Source organism: Eurosta solidaginis, chromosome 4 (assembly GCF_040869045.1).
Source record: "Eurosta solidaginis isolate ZX-2024a chromosome 4, ASM4086904v1, whole genome shotgun sequence".
In the NCBI taxonomy this organism is placed as follows: Eukaryota; Metazoa; Arthropoda; class Insecta; order Diptera; family Tephritidae; genus Eurosta; species Eurosta solidaginis.
The window spans coordinates 116,474,482-116,494,366 of NC_090322.1; the positions used below are offsets into that span (position 1 = coordinate 116,474,482).

The 19,885-nt window shown below is 43.0% G+C and overlaps 1 protein-coding gene across 2 annotated transcripts in view; it reads right to left on the bottom strand.

The window, feature by feature from the left end:
• Nucleotides 1-243: 243 nt before the first annotated feature.
• Nucleotides 244-19,885, bottom strand: part of LOC137250180 (protein rogdi-like) — a 153,338-nt gene continuing 133,696 nt past the window's right edge. The window contains exon 7 of one of the 2 annotated variants that reach the window (XM_067782565.1): nt 244-417. In XM_067782565.1, the coding sequence (XP_067638666.1) occupies nt 380-417 (38 nt within the window). In that variant the 3' untranslated portion in view covers nt 244-379. The remainder of the gene's footprint in view (nt 418-19,885) is intronic. The other variant, XM_067782569.1, reaches the window with a different exon arrangement.

Genomic DNA, 19,885 nt, shown 5'->3' on the forward strand with positions numbered 1-19,885 from the left:
TTGAGGTGACATTCTACTACTGTTTATGGACGAGCCGCTACTTAAAGGAGTCGGAACTCTTATTGTATAATTCTGCATGTGTTGGGGCACCGCGTAGTTAAGTTGCGTAGATGTGCGCATTGGGTATTGCGGAATGACATTTGGTGTTAATATTTGACTTGGGTTAAAAACATTTTGGATTTGAATCACGTGTCTAAATTCCAATGCTCCCAAGCAACCTTGAAATAAAACATCTGATATGATTTTTCGCGCAATCGTTTTCTGAGAAGCCTCAATTTCACTATATTGCGAAGCCCACGATTGAGCCAAGGAGTCACCTTCTGTGGGTTCGCGGCTGTTGGCAAGTCCCTCGCATGCAATTTTAATAAGTGTATCTTCTTCAGAAACTTTTCTTTTGCTTGGTCGAACAGTGAATTCCTAAAAAGAAAGATTTATAAGTTTTTCATTACTTGTCAGCTTCCACAAACAGAAAAAGATTGGAAGGTAGAAGCGAAAAATTTTGATGCACGCTGGAACTTCCCAATTGTATAGGCGCAATTGATGGAAAACACGTCAATATAACAAAGCCACCTGGATCTGGATATTTTTATTATAATTATAAAAAAAAATGTCCATCATTTTAATGGCAGTGGTTTATGCTAATTACGAATTTTTGATGGTGGATGTTGGCACAAATGGAAGAGCGTCTGAAGCCGGTCTTTTTAGCGAAACAAAATTTTTTCATCTCTAAAAAATAAAACATTGAAAATTCCTGACCCTCAGCCGCTTCCAAACTGCGAAGAAAAACTACCATTTGTATTCGTAGCTAACGATGCTTTTCCCCTGTTAGAAAATATCATGAAGCCATTTAGCCACAACACACTCAAGGAAGAAGAAATAATTTTTAACTACAGGCTTTCTCGGGCGAGAAGAATTGTTGAAAACTGTTTTCGCATGTTAGCATCAAGATTTAGAATTCTCCTACAAACTATTAATTTATCACCAGAAAAAGACACGAAAATTGTGTTAACCTGTTGCTACTTGCATAACTTTTTACGGAGGCAAAATGAGACGTATTTTGAAGGTGGATTCGATGTTGAAGAAACAGATCCCGGAGCGATAGAATACGCCGATTGGCATAATGACCATGGACTTACAGCTCTTCAAGCTTCAAGTGCAAAGAATGCATCCAATTTAGCAAAAACTACTCGAGAAAATATTGTAATTATTTTAATACAGTGGGAGCAGTTCCGTGGCAGAACAATATATTAAATATAAGAAAGTGAATCATTTACGGAATAAAAACAAAATGAATGTTTGTGTTCACAAAAAAAAAGAAACAATAAAATTTTGACTTTTTTTCTTACATCAAATGTGTTTGTATTTTCATCCTGCATTGTGGTAACGCCTGCCAAAGGTTCTTCTTGATCTTTCAAAAAGCATAGCAAATCATAGCACCAAAGAGTAGGAACATATTCATTCTCAGCTCCAGCACCAGACTTCAAACTATCTCTCTTTTTTTTTATTCACGCCGGTATTTCGCCTACTTATTTTTTTTATAACTGTATCCTTTGTGGCATCAGGATCTACTTCTTTTAATTTTTCGATTAAAGTCGCATAATCATTATTCTTTTTAATTCTATTACAATAATCTTTGCTTTTTCTTGCCACAATGATGGCAAAGATTTATATATTTCAATAAATTCACTCAGAAATTTTTTATTGTCCATTTTACTTTTCTGCGCACGTCTGTTCCGTTCAGAAATTACTACGATTATGAGCTATTTCGCCATACACGCACGAACAGTTCGCGCAAATGTTCGCCAAAAATTAAAATATTTTGATTTTTGGCGAACATTTGCACGAACTGGCAAACACCACCATACACGACAGAAAAGGTCGCAGAAACATGACATAACGGGAATGTTCGCGGAAATGTTCGTGTCGTGTATTTGGCGCTTAAGCGTATTCGTGTGATTCGCGGTTCGAATTTCGGTGAAACCTTTGATAACATTACGAAATTGTCTGATGATGATTACGTGGTGGTTTTCGAAATGGTACCCTCGCAATATGCCAGTAAATGTTTCTTTCTTTTCAGTTTCTCTTAAAAAACATAATAATTTAATATGCAATTATTATAAGACGGGGTTAAACGGAAAGGAAAAGAAAAGAAAAGAAAAAAAGAAAGAAAACACGTAAAGGTGTCTAAGTTCGGGTGTAACCGAACATTGTATACTCAGCGTGAGCTTCAATTGTACATTTCATTTCAGATAAATTACTTTTCTACATAACACGTGGCACCGCCCGTTAAAAAAAAAATTCTCCCCATTTCCTCTTACAATAAAACTTGATAAGTGAAATATCATTGATTCAAATTTATTTTTTGCTAAGTTATAGCTTATTATTCTAGTCTACGACCCTTTTAAACTTGTTTTATATCTAAGTTGCCGTGGTCTTTAACAGATCCTGTCCATTTTTACTAGAAATATTTGTTGCTATAAGGAAAATATGTGTATACAATTTCATTACGATATGTTAAATTTTCATCGAGTTATGGCTCCCGAAACATAGAAAATTGCTTAGTCATAAAAGGGGCGGTGCCACACCCATTTTCAAAAATTTTAGTTTTTCCAATTTAATGTTATAATTCAATTTAGAAAGTAAAATTCTATTGACACAAAGCTCTTTTTCGCTAAGATATAGCTTATTATTTTCGTCTACGACCCTTTTAAAAATCTTTTATATAAAGGTGGGCGTGGTCTTTAACCGATCTCGTCCATTTTTCCTAGAAATATTTCCTGCTATAGGGAAAATTTGTGTACCCAATTTTATTACGATCCGTTAATTTTTCTTCCAGTTATGGCTCCCGAAACATAGAAAGTTGCTTAGTCCTCAAAGGGGCGGTGCCACCCCCATTTTATTAAATTTGAAGTTTTTCCTATTTATTGTTATAAATCCACTTGGGAAATGAAATACCATTGATGTTTTTTTTTTTTGGTCAGATAAGGCTTATTTTATTCGTCCACGACCCTTTTAAAAATCTATTATACAAAAGTGGGAGTGGTCCTTAACCGATTTCGTTCATTTTTCTTCAAAGCATTCCTTATAGTAAATGCAACCTCTCTGCCGAATTTTGTTACGATAGGTTTAACGATTTTTGATTTATGATTAATAATATTTGAAAAAGTTTTATCAAGAGTCTCACTATCAGTCCACATGTCAAACTTCAACATTCTAGGTGTACAGTAAAGTGGCGTCGAGCGAACTCCTCCTAACCATTGAGAAGGGTTCGTTTGACGTGGCGCTGCTCCAGGAGCCGTGGCTCGCATCGGGAGGAAAGGTTTCTGGACTTAGCACGCGCGTGTTTGGCGTTTACACCGCGCAAACGGAAGGACGGGTGCGAGCTGTAGTAATGGTAAGGAAACAGCTGCATTCATATATGCTGCCTAATTACACTACTGAGGACCTCGTAGTGGTGGCCGTTGAGCAAAAGAATAAGCAGGCATTTATCCTGGCGTCCTGCTAAATGGCCCATGCTGCGGAGGTTCCACCGATGGAGTGAAAAAGGCTAGTACAGGAGGACGGGTGCAAAGGGCGGTTGGTCATAAGCGCAGATGCAAATGCGCACCACAATGCGTGGGGAGGAGCAGATACGAACGAGAGAGGCGAATCTCTATTTTGTTACATCCTGCAAACCAATTTACAGATAGCCAACAGGGGAAATGTCCCTACATACATTGGTCCAACATCCAGCAATGTTCTGGATATTACATTGAGCTCCGATCGTGATATATCAAGGTATGATTGGATGGTTCTTGATAGACCATCCTTCTCCGACCATGCGTATATCAGCTTCAGCATCTCCCTAAAGAGGGTAGAGAAGGGAGCAACCTTTAGAAACCCTAGGTCAACGAACTGGACTAAATCCCAGAAAGAGGTAGTAACAAAACTGGGACAACCCAAAGAGATTGCCAATGTGGAGGAACTGGAGGAGTCGAATGAATTCCTAACAAGGACGCTTATGACTGCGTATACCAAAGTTTACCCTCTAAGAAGATTCAGAGGAAAAGCAAAGCCGCAATGGTGGAGCAATGAGCTGAGTCTTCTAAGTAGACAGGCAAAAGAAATGTTTAAGCTCGCAAAGACCGCGGAGAGCGGGACGTGTCGGGACGAATACAGAGATCTATTGAGGATCTACAAGCGTGAAATTACCAGGGTGAAGAGAAACTCATGGAAAAGTTTCTGTACGGACATAGAGTGCTCCAGCGACAGCACTGTTGAGAAAAGTCCTAGCAAGGGGAAATATAGTTCAGGGACTAATAAAGAAAGAGAACGGGGAATGGTCACGTAATAGTGAGGAATCCCTTAAGGTGCTTCTCGATACACATTTCCCATCGGAATATGGCTTAGAAGAGCCAGCAGACAGCACTCACACTTCGATCACGGAGCGGGTAGTGCCGGGCTTGGTGACCGATACCGAGATCGAGTGGGTAGTGAAGACGTTTTCTAAGTTTAAATCGCCGGGCCCAGACGGTATATTCCCGGCCATGCTACAAGTTTCAAGGATGGCAGTTTTTGAATGGCTTAAAATAATATTCGATGGGTGCATAAGGCCGAATCATGTACCGCACTCTTGGAGAACTGCTCGTGTAGCTTTCCTACCAAAGGCGGGGAAGATCGGTCACGTGTATCCCAAAGACTATAGACTCATTAGCTTAACTTGATTTCTGCTCAAAACTTTTGAGAGGCTGATAGATGTGTACATAAAGTCCAACGTGGATGAAAAGCTGCTCTCCACAACACAGCATGCGTACACCAAAGGCAAGTCGGTAGACACCGCATTGCATAGGGTGGTAATAAGCGTACAGAAATCCCTGGAATATAAGGAGTATGCTCTAGAAGTCTTCTTGGACATTGCCGGGGCTTTCAGTAATGTTTCAAAATGGGCGATTATGGATGGTCTTAATTACATTAAAGTACATCCTGCCTTAATCAGATGGATCGGCTGCATGTTAAATTGCAGAAAGATTACATCACAAAGGGGATTGTACGAGGCCACGAAATCAGTGGACAGGGGCACGCCGCAGGGAGGGGTGCTATCACCTCTGCTGTGGACGCTGGTCATCAACCAACTGCTCAGGCGATTCGATGAGGGAGCCGTAAAACTTACGGTATACGCAGATGACGTTGCAATTGTCATAAGTGGAAAGTGCCTTCCAACAATTAGTTCTTTGATGGATCGGGCGCTTCGGGATATTCATACCTGGGCATCTAATGTCAGGTTGAAAGTCAATGCGGAGCAGACGGATATGGTCTTGTTTACAAAGAAGTACAAGGTCCCAAATTGGACCAGGCCTAAGTTAGGAGGGTGACCTTACAGGAGAAACCTTGCGTATCTAGGAATCATCCTAGACAGTAAGCTGTCATGGAAGCTCAAGGTGGAGGAGAGGGTCAAGAAGGCCTCAACGGCACTCTATGCATGTAAAAGTATTCCGGGGTGTACGTGGGGCTTATCGCCCTCTCTTTCTCATTAGGTTTTTACAGCGATTGTAAGCCCTATTCTATACTATGGAGTTCTTGTTTGGAGGAAAGCCACACAAAAAACAACATACCTCAAAAAATTTGAGGGGGTATGCAGACTATCGATGCTTAGCATTACGGGAGCCCTGAAAACAACTCCGACGGCTGCACTGTATGCCATTCTGCACATTCCATCTGTAGACCTGGTAGCAAAGAGCATAACATTAACAACTGCGACCAGGCTCGGGGCTTCGGGCAGCTTGAGCGCCGACCATATGGCCATAGTAGTATAGCGTCATCAATCACAAGACGAACAGACTACCTGATTCCCTATCTGCGGTTCGAGGGAAATCTTAAGGCCACAATAGAGGTGGACGGTTGGCGCAAGGGTGCGTAAATGGCGGACGAGGCGATACATGTGTACATAGATGGTTCCAAAGTAGTGGAAGGAGTAGGGTCTGTGGTATATTGTGCTGATCCGGAAATAAGCAGATCCTACAGACTGCCGGATTACTGTAGCGTTTTCCAAGCGGAAATATTAGTCGTAACCAAAGCAGTAGAAACCCTGGAAGAGAATAGCTTAAGCTGCAATCGTGGTAACTTTTATATTGACAGTCAAGCAGCAATTAAGGGAATAATCTCGCATAGCACAGCATCTAAATGCGTGTTAGAGTGTAAGCAGTCTCTGGAGAGAATCGGGAAAGGGAGAAGCATACATCTATATTGGGTCCCAGGGCATATGGGAATAGATGGGAATGAAAAAGCGGATGAACTAGCTAAAAAGGGCGCATCCCTTGAAGCTTCCTCCGTCGACGACCCAATTAGAGTGGGCAAGATTAAGCGAAGGCGAGAGGTGCACATGATCGACCAAGCGGGATAGGCATGGGCTTAAGCGCGGGGCTGTAAAGTGTCGAAGATTATGTGTAGGTCTTACAACCTTAGACTAACAAAGTTGCTTCTCTCATTAAAAAGAGAGGACTGTAGACTAATGACGGGTATTCTGACTGGACTCTGCCTTCTGGCGTCACATGCCTTTAAATTAGGCTTGGTCAGTGATAGCATATGTAGGAAGTGCGGGTTGGAGGAGGAAACCATCGAGCACGTTCTATGCTCGTGCCCTGCACTTGCCAGGCTAAGACTCCAGCTAATAGGAGTGATACAGCTGTCAGATCTAGAAGCAGCAAGTGGCTTAATTCCTAGGAAGATTCTAGTATTTGCCAAGAGGGCGGAGTTATTTTATAACATAAATAAAATAAAATAAATATAAGGCGCGATAACCTCCGAAGAGATCTAAGGCCGAGCTTCTCTTCCAATTTGCGTCGTGCTCCTATTGATTTTCCCTACAAATCGGCCGGACGGGACCTACATGTTTTATGCCTACTCCGAACGGCATCTGCAAGGCAGATGAGTTTTCACTGAGAGCTTTTCATGGCAGAAATACACCCGGAGCGCTTGCCAAACACTGCCGAGGGGCGACCCCGCTTAGAAAAATTTTCTTCTAATTGAAGAACCTTATTTCTAAAATTTTGATGTTGCTTTGCCCGGGGTGTGAACCCAGGGCATACGGTGTGGTAGGCGCAGCACGCTACCATCACACCACGGTGGCCGCCATTTTATTTTATTTATTTTATAACATAGGTCCTGGTTTTTGACAGGGTTTTTTAGTTTGGTCGTTAAAATAAACTTCTGGTAACACTGCTGACTCAATCAGTCTATGTGAGGTCCTCATGGACCGGCCAGTTCAACCTAACCTAACGTAACCTGGGTTCAGATAAGCTTGTGTACCAAATTTGGTGAAGATATCCCAATATTTACTCAAATTATCGAGCTAACAGACGGACGGACGGACGGACATGGCTGAATCAAATTTTTTTTCGATACTGATGATTTTGATATATGGAAGTCTATCTCGATTCCTTTATACCTGTAAAACCAACCGTTATCCGATCAAAGTTAATATACTCTGTGGAGGAAGGCGAGAGAGGAGTGAATAAAAGGACGGAGAAAACGTGGAGAGGGGGAGGGAGAGTAAGAAGTAAAAACTTCCTTAACGTTATGCAGATAGACCAAAGTTAGAGCAGAACAACGTCTGTCAGGTCTGCTAGTTAATTAATAAAATCTATATACGATATACCCCCGGCAGGTTACTTACTTACTTAATTGGCGCTTAACCGTCTAAACGGTTATGGCCGTCCAACAAGGCGCGCCAGTCGCTCCTTCGCTCCGCCAACCGGCGCCAATTGGTCACACCAAGGGAGTTTAAATCGTTTTCCACCCCGTCCTTCCAATGGAGTGGAGCCGCCCTCTACCTCTGCTTCCATAGGCGGGTTCCGATAGAAATACTTTCTTGGCCGTTTCATCATCTTTCATTCGCATAACATGGCCTAACCAGCGCAGCCGCTGCGTTTAAATTCGCTGGGCTATGTGGATGTCTGCGTATAGCTCGTACAGCTCATCATTAAATGATGTAGTATATTGGAACGATTTTCCGTCATCCCTTGTCAAATTTGGTTTCGAGACAAACCGGTTTCGGCGTTGTGCCATCATCAGTGTCGATTTTCGTTCTGATCTGTAGATGTCGTTTGTCCTGTGTTTATAGTTCGTAGGTATATGAGCAGGTATTGCAAAATTGTATGCTTCAGAACCGAGGGTGGTTACTGATCGAATTTGTGTAGTTGACTGAGGCAGGTAAAAAAGTCTGTAATTTTAGTAGTTTGAGCTTCTTTGTGGGTTTGCTGTATTGGTGCATTAAATGTTTTGTGTTTATTTGTTGTTGTACCTGTGTGATTACTTTGTTTCTTGTAAACAAGTTTTAAAGGCTCGAATATTATGTCAGAAATTGTGTTTATCTGTTCGTTTGTTATTCTACCGTCGAATGTTTTCTGTTTGTAGATTCCATGTTTTCGAGTACGTTCAGCCGTCGGCCTTTTGCTTGTATGTGAAGAACCCTAATTGTTTTATTGATGTTTGCTGGGGGGACACTCATTTTCGACCATATGATTCGCGAATTTAGACTCTGGTATAATGCTTGGATTCCGCGTTTTTTTTTTTTTTTGTTGTAATCTCTAATGTGCTCTCTGAACCTCGTTTTTATTTGCCGTCATGTTTGTCCTTGTAACTATGTTGACATCCGCAGGTAAGCTTGTATACGCCGTGGCTGCTAAACGGATCCTCTGAGCTAGTGTTAGTTCTTAATTTTCTCCCTAGATTGTTCGATGCTTTGAACGCCGTGTTAATTTTGTATTTTTTAAAGACTACTAGTGCTTTTTTATATCCGTTGTTTGCAGCAATGTTATACATATATGACTTCAAGCTCTCTCTTATATGCCTCTTGTGTAAGAGGTGTTTTTTCAAGTCTATGTACCAAATGCCTTAACGCTGCATTTTTATGCTGTTGGGGGTTATTTGAGCTATTATGTATTATTGTGTCGGTGGCCGTTGGCTTTCTATATATGTCATAGTTAAATCTTTTGGCAACTTTATCAATATTTATCGTGAGGTATAGATAGTTGATTCCTCCGTCTTTTTCAGTTTCCATTGTAAATTTTATATTTCCGTGTTGTTTGTTGAGGTACTTCAGAACAAGCTCTTCGTTATTAGTAGTTAAAACGCATATTATGTCATCCACGTATCTAGCATAAAATGACACGCCTACTTTAGACTCCAGCTCCTGTATGTACTTTTCTGCGAGATTTTGCATGAACACTTCCATAAGAATGGCTGATGTGGGGCTTCCCAGTCCAAGACCGTTTGTTTCTCTATATATTTTATTGTTGAATTGAAAATAGTTTTGACGTAAAGTGGTTCTCAGCGTATTTGTGATTTTCATACTTTTCACTTTGTTTTTTTTATTTTTATTATGAGCTATTGTTGAGCTAACTATGTCAAATGCCTCCGATAGTGGTATGGATGGGTATAAATCCTTTATGTCAAAAATACCAATTTGCTGTTCTTTGTTAGTTCTATGGTCTCAAGTTTCTCTATTAGTTCTGTTGTGTTAGCTATTGAAAATATGTTCCTTAGCTCCAGAGTATCTTCCAATATCGTTTTTAAATGTTTGGTCAGTTTGTAACATGGTGCCGATTTAAAATTAATGATGGGCCTCATTGGCGTGTCCGGCTTGTGGATTTTTGGTAGCGCAATCAGTGGAGGTAGCGCAATCTATGTGCCATGTTAGAATCTGCTATATTTGTTGCATTTTTTATAGCAACTTTGATTCGTTTTTGGTATTCATCCGTGGGATCCTCTCTTATTATACGACATTTCATGTCCTCTATGAGTTCTTCTGTTTTGGCTATATATTCCTCTTTCCCGATTAGCGCAGTGGTATTTCCTTTGTCCGCTTTCGTTGTGACAATATCGTTTTTCTTTAATTTATGCCGTAGATTCTTTATTGTTTTCTCCTCTGCATTAGCTTTTTGCCCTTCCTGTGCTTTCACCTCCTTTTTTATTATTTCCCTGCACATGTGTCTTGCGTGCTCCTGTTCCTCTTGTGGTATCAATGATATTGCGATCTCCGCATCTACAGTCGCCTGCTCAGTTTTTCTTACTGCATTTTGGTCCATGATATTGTGCTTCAAACCCTTTTCGAGAAGTTGGGCCTCTTCCTTGGTAATGGCCACTGTTGTGAGGTTAACGAACTTCTCATGAAACTAGTGAGTTTTCTGTTTTTGGTTACATTCTCGTCGACCAGCCAGCTTGTCCAATTTCCGGTTCAGCGACCTGTATTTTTGTTGTGGTTCCTGATCGACTTCTGCCGTTATGCGGTCGAAGCATTCCATTAATGCAGTTGTGGGTAGCTGTTCTGCCAATCTTAAATGGATAGATAATAACTCGGCATTTATCTCATCCTTCTTGGAGTATAAGCTTTCCAACTCATATCTTTAAAAATCTCTTTCCGCTTTTCTAACGGTTTTCCTGCTAGACTTGGTATTTGCCTTTATTGTTATTTTAGCGAATTTTGGAGTAACATTCAATTCCAGGCATTGTTTGTTGAACCAAATGCTGGCCTTTGTTTTATGAATTTTTAGTAGGCGGCGCTTGTAAATTGTTAGTAGTCAGAAAACATTCGACGGTAGAATAATAAACAAGCAGATAAACACAATTTCTGACACAATATTCGAGCCCTTAAAACTTATTTACAAGAAACAAAGTAATCACACAGGTACTACAACAAATAAACACAAAACAGTTAATGCACCAAAACAACAAACCTACAAAGAAGGTCAAACTACTAAAATTACAGACTTTTTTACCTGCCTCAGTCAACTACACAAATTCAATCAGTAACCACCCTTGGTTCTGAATGAGCACACAGCACATACACATAAATAAATATACACAAGCATCAAATTTGACAATGCCTTCTCATATACCTACGAACTATAAATACAGGACAAACAACATCAACAGATCAGAACGAAAATCGACACTGATGATGGCACAACGCCGAAACCGGTTTATCTCGAAACCAAATTTGACAAGGGATGACGGAAAATCGTTCCAATATGCATCATTTATCCACCCTGTCGGAAAATCAACAAAACAAAATAAGTCACCATTAAATCTTCTTCGGTACTCGCCATCGCCAACGCGTAGAGGTCCATAAATCTTTCGAAGAACTTTTCTCTCGAACACTCCCAAAGCCGCTTCATCTGCTGTTGTCATGGTCCATGCTTCTGCCCCATATAGCAGGACGGGTACGATAAGTGACTTGTAGAGTATGATTTTCGTTCGCCGAGAGAGGACTTTACTTTTCAATTGCCTACCTAGTCCAAAGTAGCATTTATTGGCAAGATTGATTCTTCGCTGGATTTCAGTGCTGATGTTGTTGCTAATGTTGATGCTGGTTCCCAAATAAACGAAGTCTTTTACTATTTCGAAATTATGGCTGCCAACAGTAGCGTGGTTGCCAAGGCGCATATGCGCTGACTCTTTGCTCGATGACATCAGGTACTTCGTTTTGTCCTCATTCACCATCAAACCCATCTTTACCGCTTCTTTTTCCAGCTTGGAGTAAGCAGAACTAACAGCGCGGGTGTTTAGGCCGATGATATCAATGTCATCAGCATATGCCAGTAATTGCACGCTTTTATAGTATATTGTTCCAGTGCGGTTAAGTTTTGCAGCTAGTATAATTTTCTCCAGCATCAAATTAAAGAAATCGCACGATAGGGGGTCACCCTGTCTGAAACCTCGTTTAGTTTCGAACGGCTCGGAGAGGTCCTTCCCAATTCTGACTGAGTTGATGGTGTGGCTCAACGTCATTTTGCACAGCCGTATAAGTTTTGCGGGGAAACAAAGTTCAGACATAGCGGCATATAGGCAGCTCCTTTTCGTGCTGTCGAAGGCGGCTTTAAAATCGAAGAAGAGGTGATGTGTGTCGATTCTCTTTTCACGGATTTTTTCCAAGATTTGGCGCATTGTGAAAATCTGGTCGATGGTAGATTTACCAGGTCTGAAGCCGCACTGATAAGGTCCAATCAGCCGGTTCACGGTGGGCTTTAATCTTTCGCACAATACACTTGAAAGGACCTTATATGCGATATTAAAAAGGTTGATTCCACGATAGTTGGTGCATTTTGCAGTATCCCCCTTCTTGTGGACTGGGCAGAGAAAACTTAGATTCCAATCGTCGGGCATGCACTCGTCCGCCCATATCTTGCCAAGAAGCTGCTGCATGCACCTTAGCAACTCCTCGCCGCCGTACTTGAATAGCTCCGCAGGCAATCCATCAGCGCCCACGGCCTTGTTGTTTTCCAATCTGGTTATTGCTATTCTAACTTCATCATAATCGGGCGGGGGACATATATCCCATCATCATCGATTGCGGGATCGGGTTCGTCATCTCTGCGCGGTGAATCACTGCCTCCATTTAGGAGAGCAGAGAAGCGTTCCCTCCATAATCTAAGCACTCTCTGGAAATCAGTTACAATGTCGCCGTTTTCGTTCCTACAGGAGTTTGCCCCGGTCCTAAAACCTTCAGTCTGTCGCCGTATTTTTTGGTAAAATTGTCGGGCGTTATTCCTGGTGGCTAGCAGCTCAAGCTCCTCGCACTCACGCCTTTCTGCTTATGCGCTTTTATTCCTGGAAAGGCGTCTCGCTTTGCTTTTCAACTCACGATAGCGTTCACACACTCCTCTTGTTGCGCTCGCTTTTAACGTAACCCTGTAGGCAGCGTCTTTTCTTTCGGTTGCAACGCGGCATTCTTCATCGTACCATTTGTTTTTTCGTGGCCGCCGGTAACCAATTTTTTCCTCGGCGGCAGTACGAAGTGCTTTGGAGATATGCTCCCACTGCTCCTGTATTCCTTCAGGCTGAGTTATGCTCTCAGAGAGCAGGTGTGAAAGTCGAATTGCGAAATCATTGGCAATCTGTTGTGATTGAAGCTTTTCGACGTATAGCTTTCCTTGTGTCCTAGAGGCAATGCCGTCCGTCTATCACAACGTCATCGATCTGATTGCGAGTATTTCGATCAGGAGACAGCCATGTAGCTTGATGTATCTTTTTATGCATGAACCTCGTGCTGGATATGGCCATGTTTCGAGCACCGGCAAAGTCAATCAGCCTCAGTTCGTTAGGAGAAGTTTCATTGTGTAGGCTGAACTTTCCGACTGTAGGGCCAAAAACACCTTTTTTGCCCACCCTGGCGTTAAAGTCGCCAAGCACGACTTTTATATCATGACGGGGGCAGTGCTCGTGTGTGCGTTCTAATTGTTCATAAAAAGTGTCTTTCACCACATCGTCTTTCTCCTCCATGGGCGCAGATGAATGATATATTAAAAAATTTTGCTTTTATTCGGATAGCGGCGAGACGCTCGTCCACAGGTGTGAACGCCGAAACTGCGCTTATTCGTATGGCCGCTCCAATAGATGTCACAATTTTTGACCTTCTTTCTTCCTTGCTTCGTCCAACGCATTTCTTGGATGGCGGTGATGTAAGATTTTGCTTTGACGAGGACATCAACCAGCCGGGCATCTGCACCAATCCCATTCAGGGAGCGGACGTTCCAGGTGCACGCCCTCAATTCATTGTCCTTCAAACGTTTGCCATGGTCGTCATCAATAGAGACTGTATTTATCCGAGGCTTGTTGGTATATTTCATTGGAGTATAGTTTTATGTGGCGGGTCCCAAGCCCCGGCGGGTTAGGGGGCGTAAAATATACCCGCGGTAGGTATGCCTGTCATAAGAGAGGACTAAAATACCAAATTGATTCAAGGGGTTGTGTAGCGCAACCCTTTCAAGGGGTTGCCAGCGCAATATATAGCTCCTCCAACCCAATTGTCAACCTCACCTATCAGTGGAAAATCCTGTTTCATTAACAGCCGAAGCTCTGGCGACCCCGAACTCCTCGTGGATGTAGAGAATGGGAGGGCGGGATGGCCTAGAAGGTCGCATGCGGTTATACCAAATCGTTCCCGAGATGGTAGGGGCCGGTACTGGAACGTACCGGATATGCATTCGACAAAGAACCATCAACATCGATACGAGTAACACTCCCCAAGGCGTTCGGGGAGTGTCCTTATCGCTACAACAACAACAACAACAACAGTGAGGCTGATATTTTTGCATTACCATCACTAAAATGCGAGTGAAGGCTGCTATTAATGCACTACCTCCAACTCTGTCTAATATCACTAGTGAATTGTGAAATGAACTGGCGGGCTTGTCTTGGAGAATGTTCAGTTTTTGTGAAAAGAGCTGTTGTGAATGACTTGTGGTCCATAAGAACAAAAAAATCCCAGCCCTTTATAAATAGCTAACTGTTCTTTGCGAAAAGTGGAATAATTTAGTTGAGCTGGGGTTAAGTTTTGCTGAAAAAATTAAGAGGCTGCCATTGATTATTAATAAGTTGCTGTAAAACTCCTCCCAATGCGGTTTTTATAGCATCAGTGTATACAGAAATTGGGTCGAACTTGGCATCTGGAAATTAGTAAGATGCGAATATAATGAAACCAAAAATTAGTCAGAATTGAAATAACACGATGATAGAAATTAATCATAGCTAAAAATCTTTGTAATTTTTTGATTTAGGTAGGTGCTAGAAATTCCGTTATTGCTTGATCCCCTTCTTCAATAGGTCTAACCCCATTAACGACAACGACAGATTCTTTTCGGGAACATTAAATCAAACTCTTCTTCAGCAACTTGAAGTTTTGCAGGATGAAGTCGTCTACCTTTGTGAATTGGTAAATTATCCTTTTAATAATGTGATTAACAACATTGTGTTTAACGGGGAGATTGAAATAGACTTCATTAGGAAGAACTGGAAAATCCCCCGCCTGCAGACCCCATGGGCAAAAACATCGCGTTAGCAACCTCAACAACGCTTAAGGCTTCGTAGCAGCTTGAGTCCACCCCATATGGCCGTAGCAGTAGCAGGCGCCATATAATATTGGGCAAACGGAATATATGGTCCCGTGCCTGAGCTTCGAAAGAGCTCTTGGGGCCACAATTGAGGCGGAAATACTATACATGTGTATACGGATGGTTCCAAATTAATGGAAGTGGTCGGGTCTGCTGTTTACTGCGTCGATCCAGAAATAAGTAAATCCTACAGGCTGCCAGATTACTGCAGCGTCTTTCAGGCGGAAATTATAGCCGTGAAGAATGCATCAGAAATTCTGGAGGAAGTGTGCTAAAGCTGCAGTCACGTCAATATATATCTAATATCTAATCTAATAGCGTTTTCTTTTCTGGCTATAGTGTTACGCTTTTTGTACGCCACGCAAGGGTTGTTGTTCTATTCTAAAAAACAGGCACCGCCTTTACGGGGTATTTCGTTCTTTTGTGAAAATTGTTGCCTGCTCGCAACGCAAAAGCGTTACACTTTTACCCTGTATAAAATGGCGGTGTAGCAGTGCAACTCTGTGAAACTTTCAATTCGCTTTTGAGTTCGACATATACTCTGTTAGTATGAGTGCACAGTCACCTAAGAGATTGCGCATTCACGAGTTCAAAATTGCTTCGTTCTGCGCAACAACGTCAGAGTTGACTGTTTGAGCGAATGAAGGAAAGAGAGAAAAAACTAGAGCTAAAGGAAAATTACGTAAGAATTGCCCATAAGAAAGAGATGATATAATGTTTACATGCTCAATGCGTAATCTTCTTGTGTGATTTATGATATGAGTGAATATGGTGAGATTAAATGTTCTTTGTATGCACTATAAATGTTGACAATTTTCTGGGGTAGGAGTAACACCATTAAGGCTTTACCATTTACTTAGGCATCAATTTATTTCAGAAAAGAAAACGCTATAATCTAATATCTAATCTAATCTAATATATATTATAAATGGGAAAGTTTGGATGTTTGGATGTTTGTATGTTTGGATGTTTGGATATTTGGATGTTTGGATGTTTGTCCAGACGTTTGTCCTTGTGACTCAATAACGCAAGAACGGCTGGACCGATTTGGATGAAATTTTGCACACATATAGCCAATAGTCTAGAAGGATCTACTAGCTATATATTTTTCAAAAGGGGCGTGGTCCCCGCCCCCTAGGAACAGTTATAATTTAATTATTATATTTTTTCGTCTTTGCGACTGAATCACGCCAGAATGGCTACACGGATTTTGATGAAATTTGGGACACAGACAGTAGTCTACTAGCGAAATTTTTTTCGAACATGGAAAGAGGGGTGGGGGTCCCACGACCCCTTCGAGCAATTACTTTTTAATAATTTTTACACATTATAACTTTACGTATACTGGCCTTCACCAATATCACAGACTCAAGGGGTACGCAGTGAAACACACCGCCGCCACCCCCCCCCCCCCCCCCCCCTTTATCTCCCACTGGTGTAAAATCTATAAATTGTTATAACTCAATATAAATTTTCTCCTAAAACAATAGGTTTTGGTATCTGGCACATATAGATCGAGATCTAGACAATTTTGGAGGAACGATCAGTAGTCCCCTCCTTCTAGACCCGCCATCCGCCCTCCTTCAATTGTTTTTATTAGCACGCTTTTATTAGCTTTACCTGTATGTTTCTATGTAACTTTTCATTCGCTCCAATGCGCCTGCTGCCATATTAATAGGTTTTATAATTAGCTTCACCTTATTTGTAATCCCGTAAGGTCATATCGAGGCCCTTCCGGGATAATTTCTGGATGGTTTTCGGGATCGGTCCGGGATCCCGCCGGGGTAATTTCGGGAATTTTTTGGGACTATTTCGGGATAATTTTGGGACCCTTCCGGGATCATTTCTGTATAGTTTTCTGGATCCGTCCGGGATCCCGTCGGGGTTATTTTGAGACATTTTCGGGACTATTCCGGAATCATTTCGGGACTATTTCGCGATCATTTGGGGACCCTTACGGCATCATTTCTGGATGGTTTTCGGGATCCGTCCAGGATCCCGTCGGGGTACTTTCGGGATCATTTGCGTACCTTCGAGAGATAAATTCTTGATGGTTTCCGGGATCATTACGGGACTTTTTCGGGGTTATTTTGAGTCCCTTTAGGCATCATTTCTGGATGGTCTTCGGGATTCGTCCGGCATCCCGTCTGGGTCATTTCGGGACTTTTTCGCGACTAATACGGGATCATTTGGGTACCCTTTCGGCATCATTTCTGGATGGTTTTCGGGATCCGTCCGGGATCTCGTCAGGCTAATTTGGGGACTTTTTCGGAAACATTTGGGGGCTCTTCCGGAATCATTTCTGGATGGTTTTCGGGATCCGTCCGGGATCTCGTCGGGGTCATTTGGGGACCTTTTCGGGATCATTTGGGTCGGGGTCGGGGTCATTTCGGGACTTTTTCTCGACTAATACGGGATCATTTGCGGGCCCTTTCGGCATCATTTCTAGATAGTTGTCGGGATCCGTTCGGGATCCCGTCAGGGTCTCGCAACTATTAGGAGATCATTTGAGGACCTTTCCGGCATCATTTCTGGATAGTGTTCGGGATCCTTTCGGGGTCCCGTCAGGGTCATTTCGAGACTTTTTCGGGATCATTTAAGGATGGTTTTCAGGATTCGTCCGGGAACACGTCAGGGTAATTTCTGGACTTTTCCGAGACTATTTCGGCCTCATTTTGGGACCTTCCTAAGATCATTTCTGGATGGATTTCGGGATCAGTCCGGGATGCCGTCAGGGTCATTTTGGAACTATTAGGTGATCATTTGAGGACCTTCCCGGCATCACTTCTGGATGGTTTTCGGTATCCGTTCAGGATCCCGTCGGAATCATTGCGGGACTTTTTCGGAATCATTTGGGGTCCCTCGCAAGATCATTTCTGGATGGATTTCGGGATCTGTCCGGGATGCCGTCAGGGTCATTTTGGGACTATTAGGTGATCATTTGAGGACCTTTCCGGCATCATTTCTGGATAGTTTTCGGGATCCTTTCGGGATCCCGTCAGGGTCATTTAGGGATGCGTTCGAGATCCCGTTAGGGTCATTTCCGGACTTCTTCGGGACTATATCGGGATCATTTCTGGATGGTTTACGGGATCCGTCTAGGATCCCTTAAGGGTCATTTCGGGACTATTAGGTGATCATTTGAGGACCTTTCCGGCATCACTTCTGGATGATTTTCGGTATCCGTTCGGGATCCCGTCGGAATCATTGCGGGACTTTTTCGGAATCATTTGGGATCCCTTCAGGCATCATTTCTTAATGGTTTTCGGGATTTGTCCGGGATCCCGTAGGGGTTATTTCGGGACCTTTTCAGGGCTAATACGGGATCATTTGGGGATCCTCTAGGGGTCGTTTCGTGACTTTTTCTGTATTATTTCGGGATCATTTGGGGCCCTTCCGGCATAATTCCTTGATGGTTTGCCGGATCCATCAGGGTCATTTCGGGACCATTTTGGGATCATTTGGGGACCCTTCCGAGATCATTTCTGGATCCGTCCGGGATGCCGTAGGAGCCATTTCGGTATTTTTTGTTACTTTTCCGGGATAGGTTTTGGACCCTTCCGGGATCATTTCTGGATCTGTGCTGGATCCCATCTGGGTCATTTCCGGACTATTTCGGGATCATTTTGGAATCCTTCCGGAATCATTTCTGTATGGTTTTCGCGATCCGTCGTGGATCCCCTCGGAGCAATTTCGGAACTTTCTCTGGAGTATGTCGGGGTCATTTGGGGACTTTTTCGCGATCATTTGGGGGCTCTTCCGGCATAATTTCTGGATGGTTTTCGGGATCCGTCCGGGATCCCGTCGGGGTCATTCCGGCACTTTTTCTCGACTAATACGGGATCATTTGGGGACCCTTTCGGCATCATTTCCGGATAGTTTTCGGGATCCGTCCGGGATCCGGACGGGATCCGGACGGGGTCATTTCGGGACTATTTCGGGATCATTTGGGGTACCTACCGGCATCATTTCTGGATGGTTTTCGGGATTCGTCCGGGATCCCGTCGGGGTCATTTCAGGACTTTTTCGGGATCATTTAGGGTACTTTCGGGACTTTTCTCGACTAATACGGGATCATTTGGGGACCCTATCGGCATCATTTCTGGATGGTTTTCGGGATCCGTCCGGGATCCGGTCGGGGTCATTTCGGGACTTTTTTTGGACCAATTCGGGATCATTTGGGAACCATTTCGGCATCATTTCTGGAAGGTTTTCGGGATCCGTCCGGGATCCCGTCGGCGTCATTTCGGGACTTTTTCGGGATAATTTGGGTTCAATTCCGGCATCATTTCCGGATGGTTTTCGAGATTCGTCCGGGATCCCGTCGGGGTCATTTCAGGACTTTTTCGCCACTAATACGGGATCATTTGGGGGCCCTTTCGCCAACATTTCTGGATGCTTTTCGGGATCCGTCCGGGATCTCGCCATGGTCATTTCGGCACTATTTGGGGATCATTTCGGAACCTTTCCGGCATAATTTCTGGATAGTTTCCGGGATCCGTCGGGGATCCCTTCAGGGTCATTTCGGGACTATTAAGGGATCATTTGAGGACCTTTCCGGCATCATTTCTGGATTGTTTTCGGTATACGTTCGGGATCCCGTCGGGGTCATTTCGGGAGTTTTTTGGGATCATCTGGGTTCCCTTCCGGTATCATTTCTGGATGGTTTTCGGGATTCGTCCGGGATCCCGTCGGATTCATTTCAGGACTTTTTCGCCACTAATACGGGATCATTTGGGGGCCCTCTCGCCATCATTTCTGGATGGTTTTCGGGATCCGTCCGGGATCTCGTCATGGCCATTTCGGCACTATTTGGCGATCATTTGGGAACCTTGCCGGCATAATTTCTGGATAATTTCCGAGATCCGTCGGGGATCCCTTCAGGGTCATTTCGGGACTATTAAAGGATCATTTGAGGACCTTTCCGGCATCATTTCTGGATTGTTTTCGGTATACGTTCGGGATCCCGTCGGGGTCATTTCGGGAGTTTTTCGGGATCATTTGGGTTCCCTTCCGGT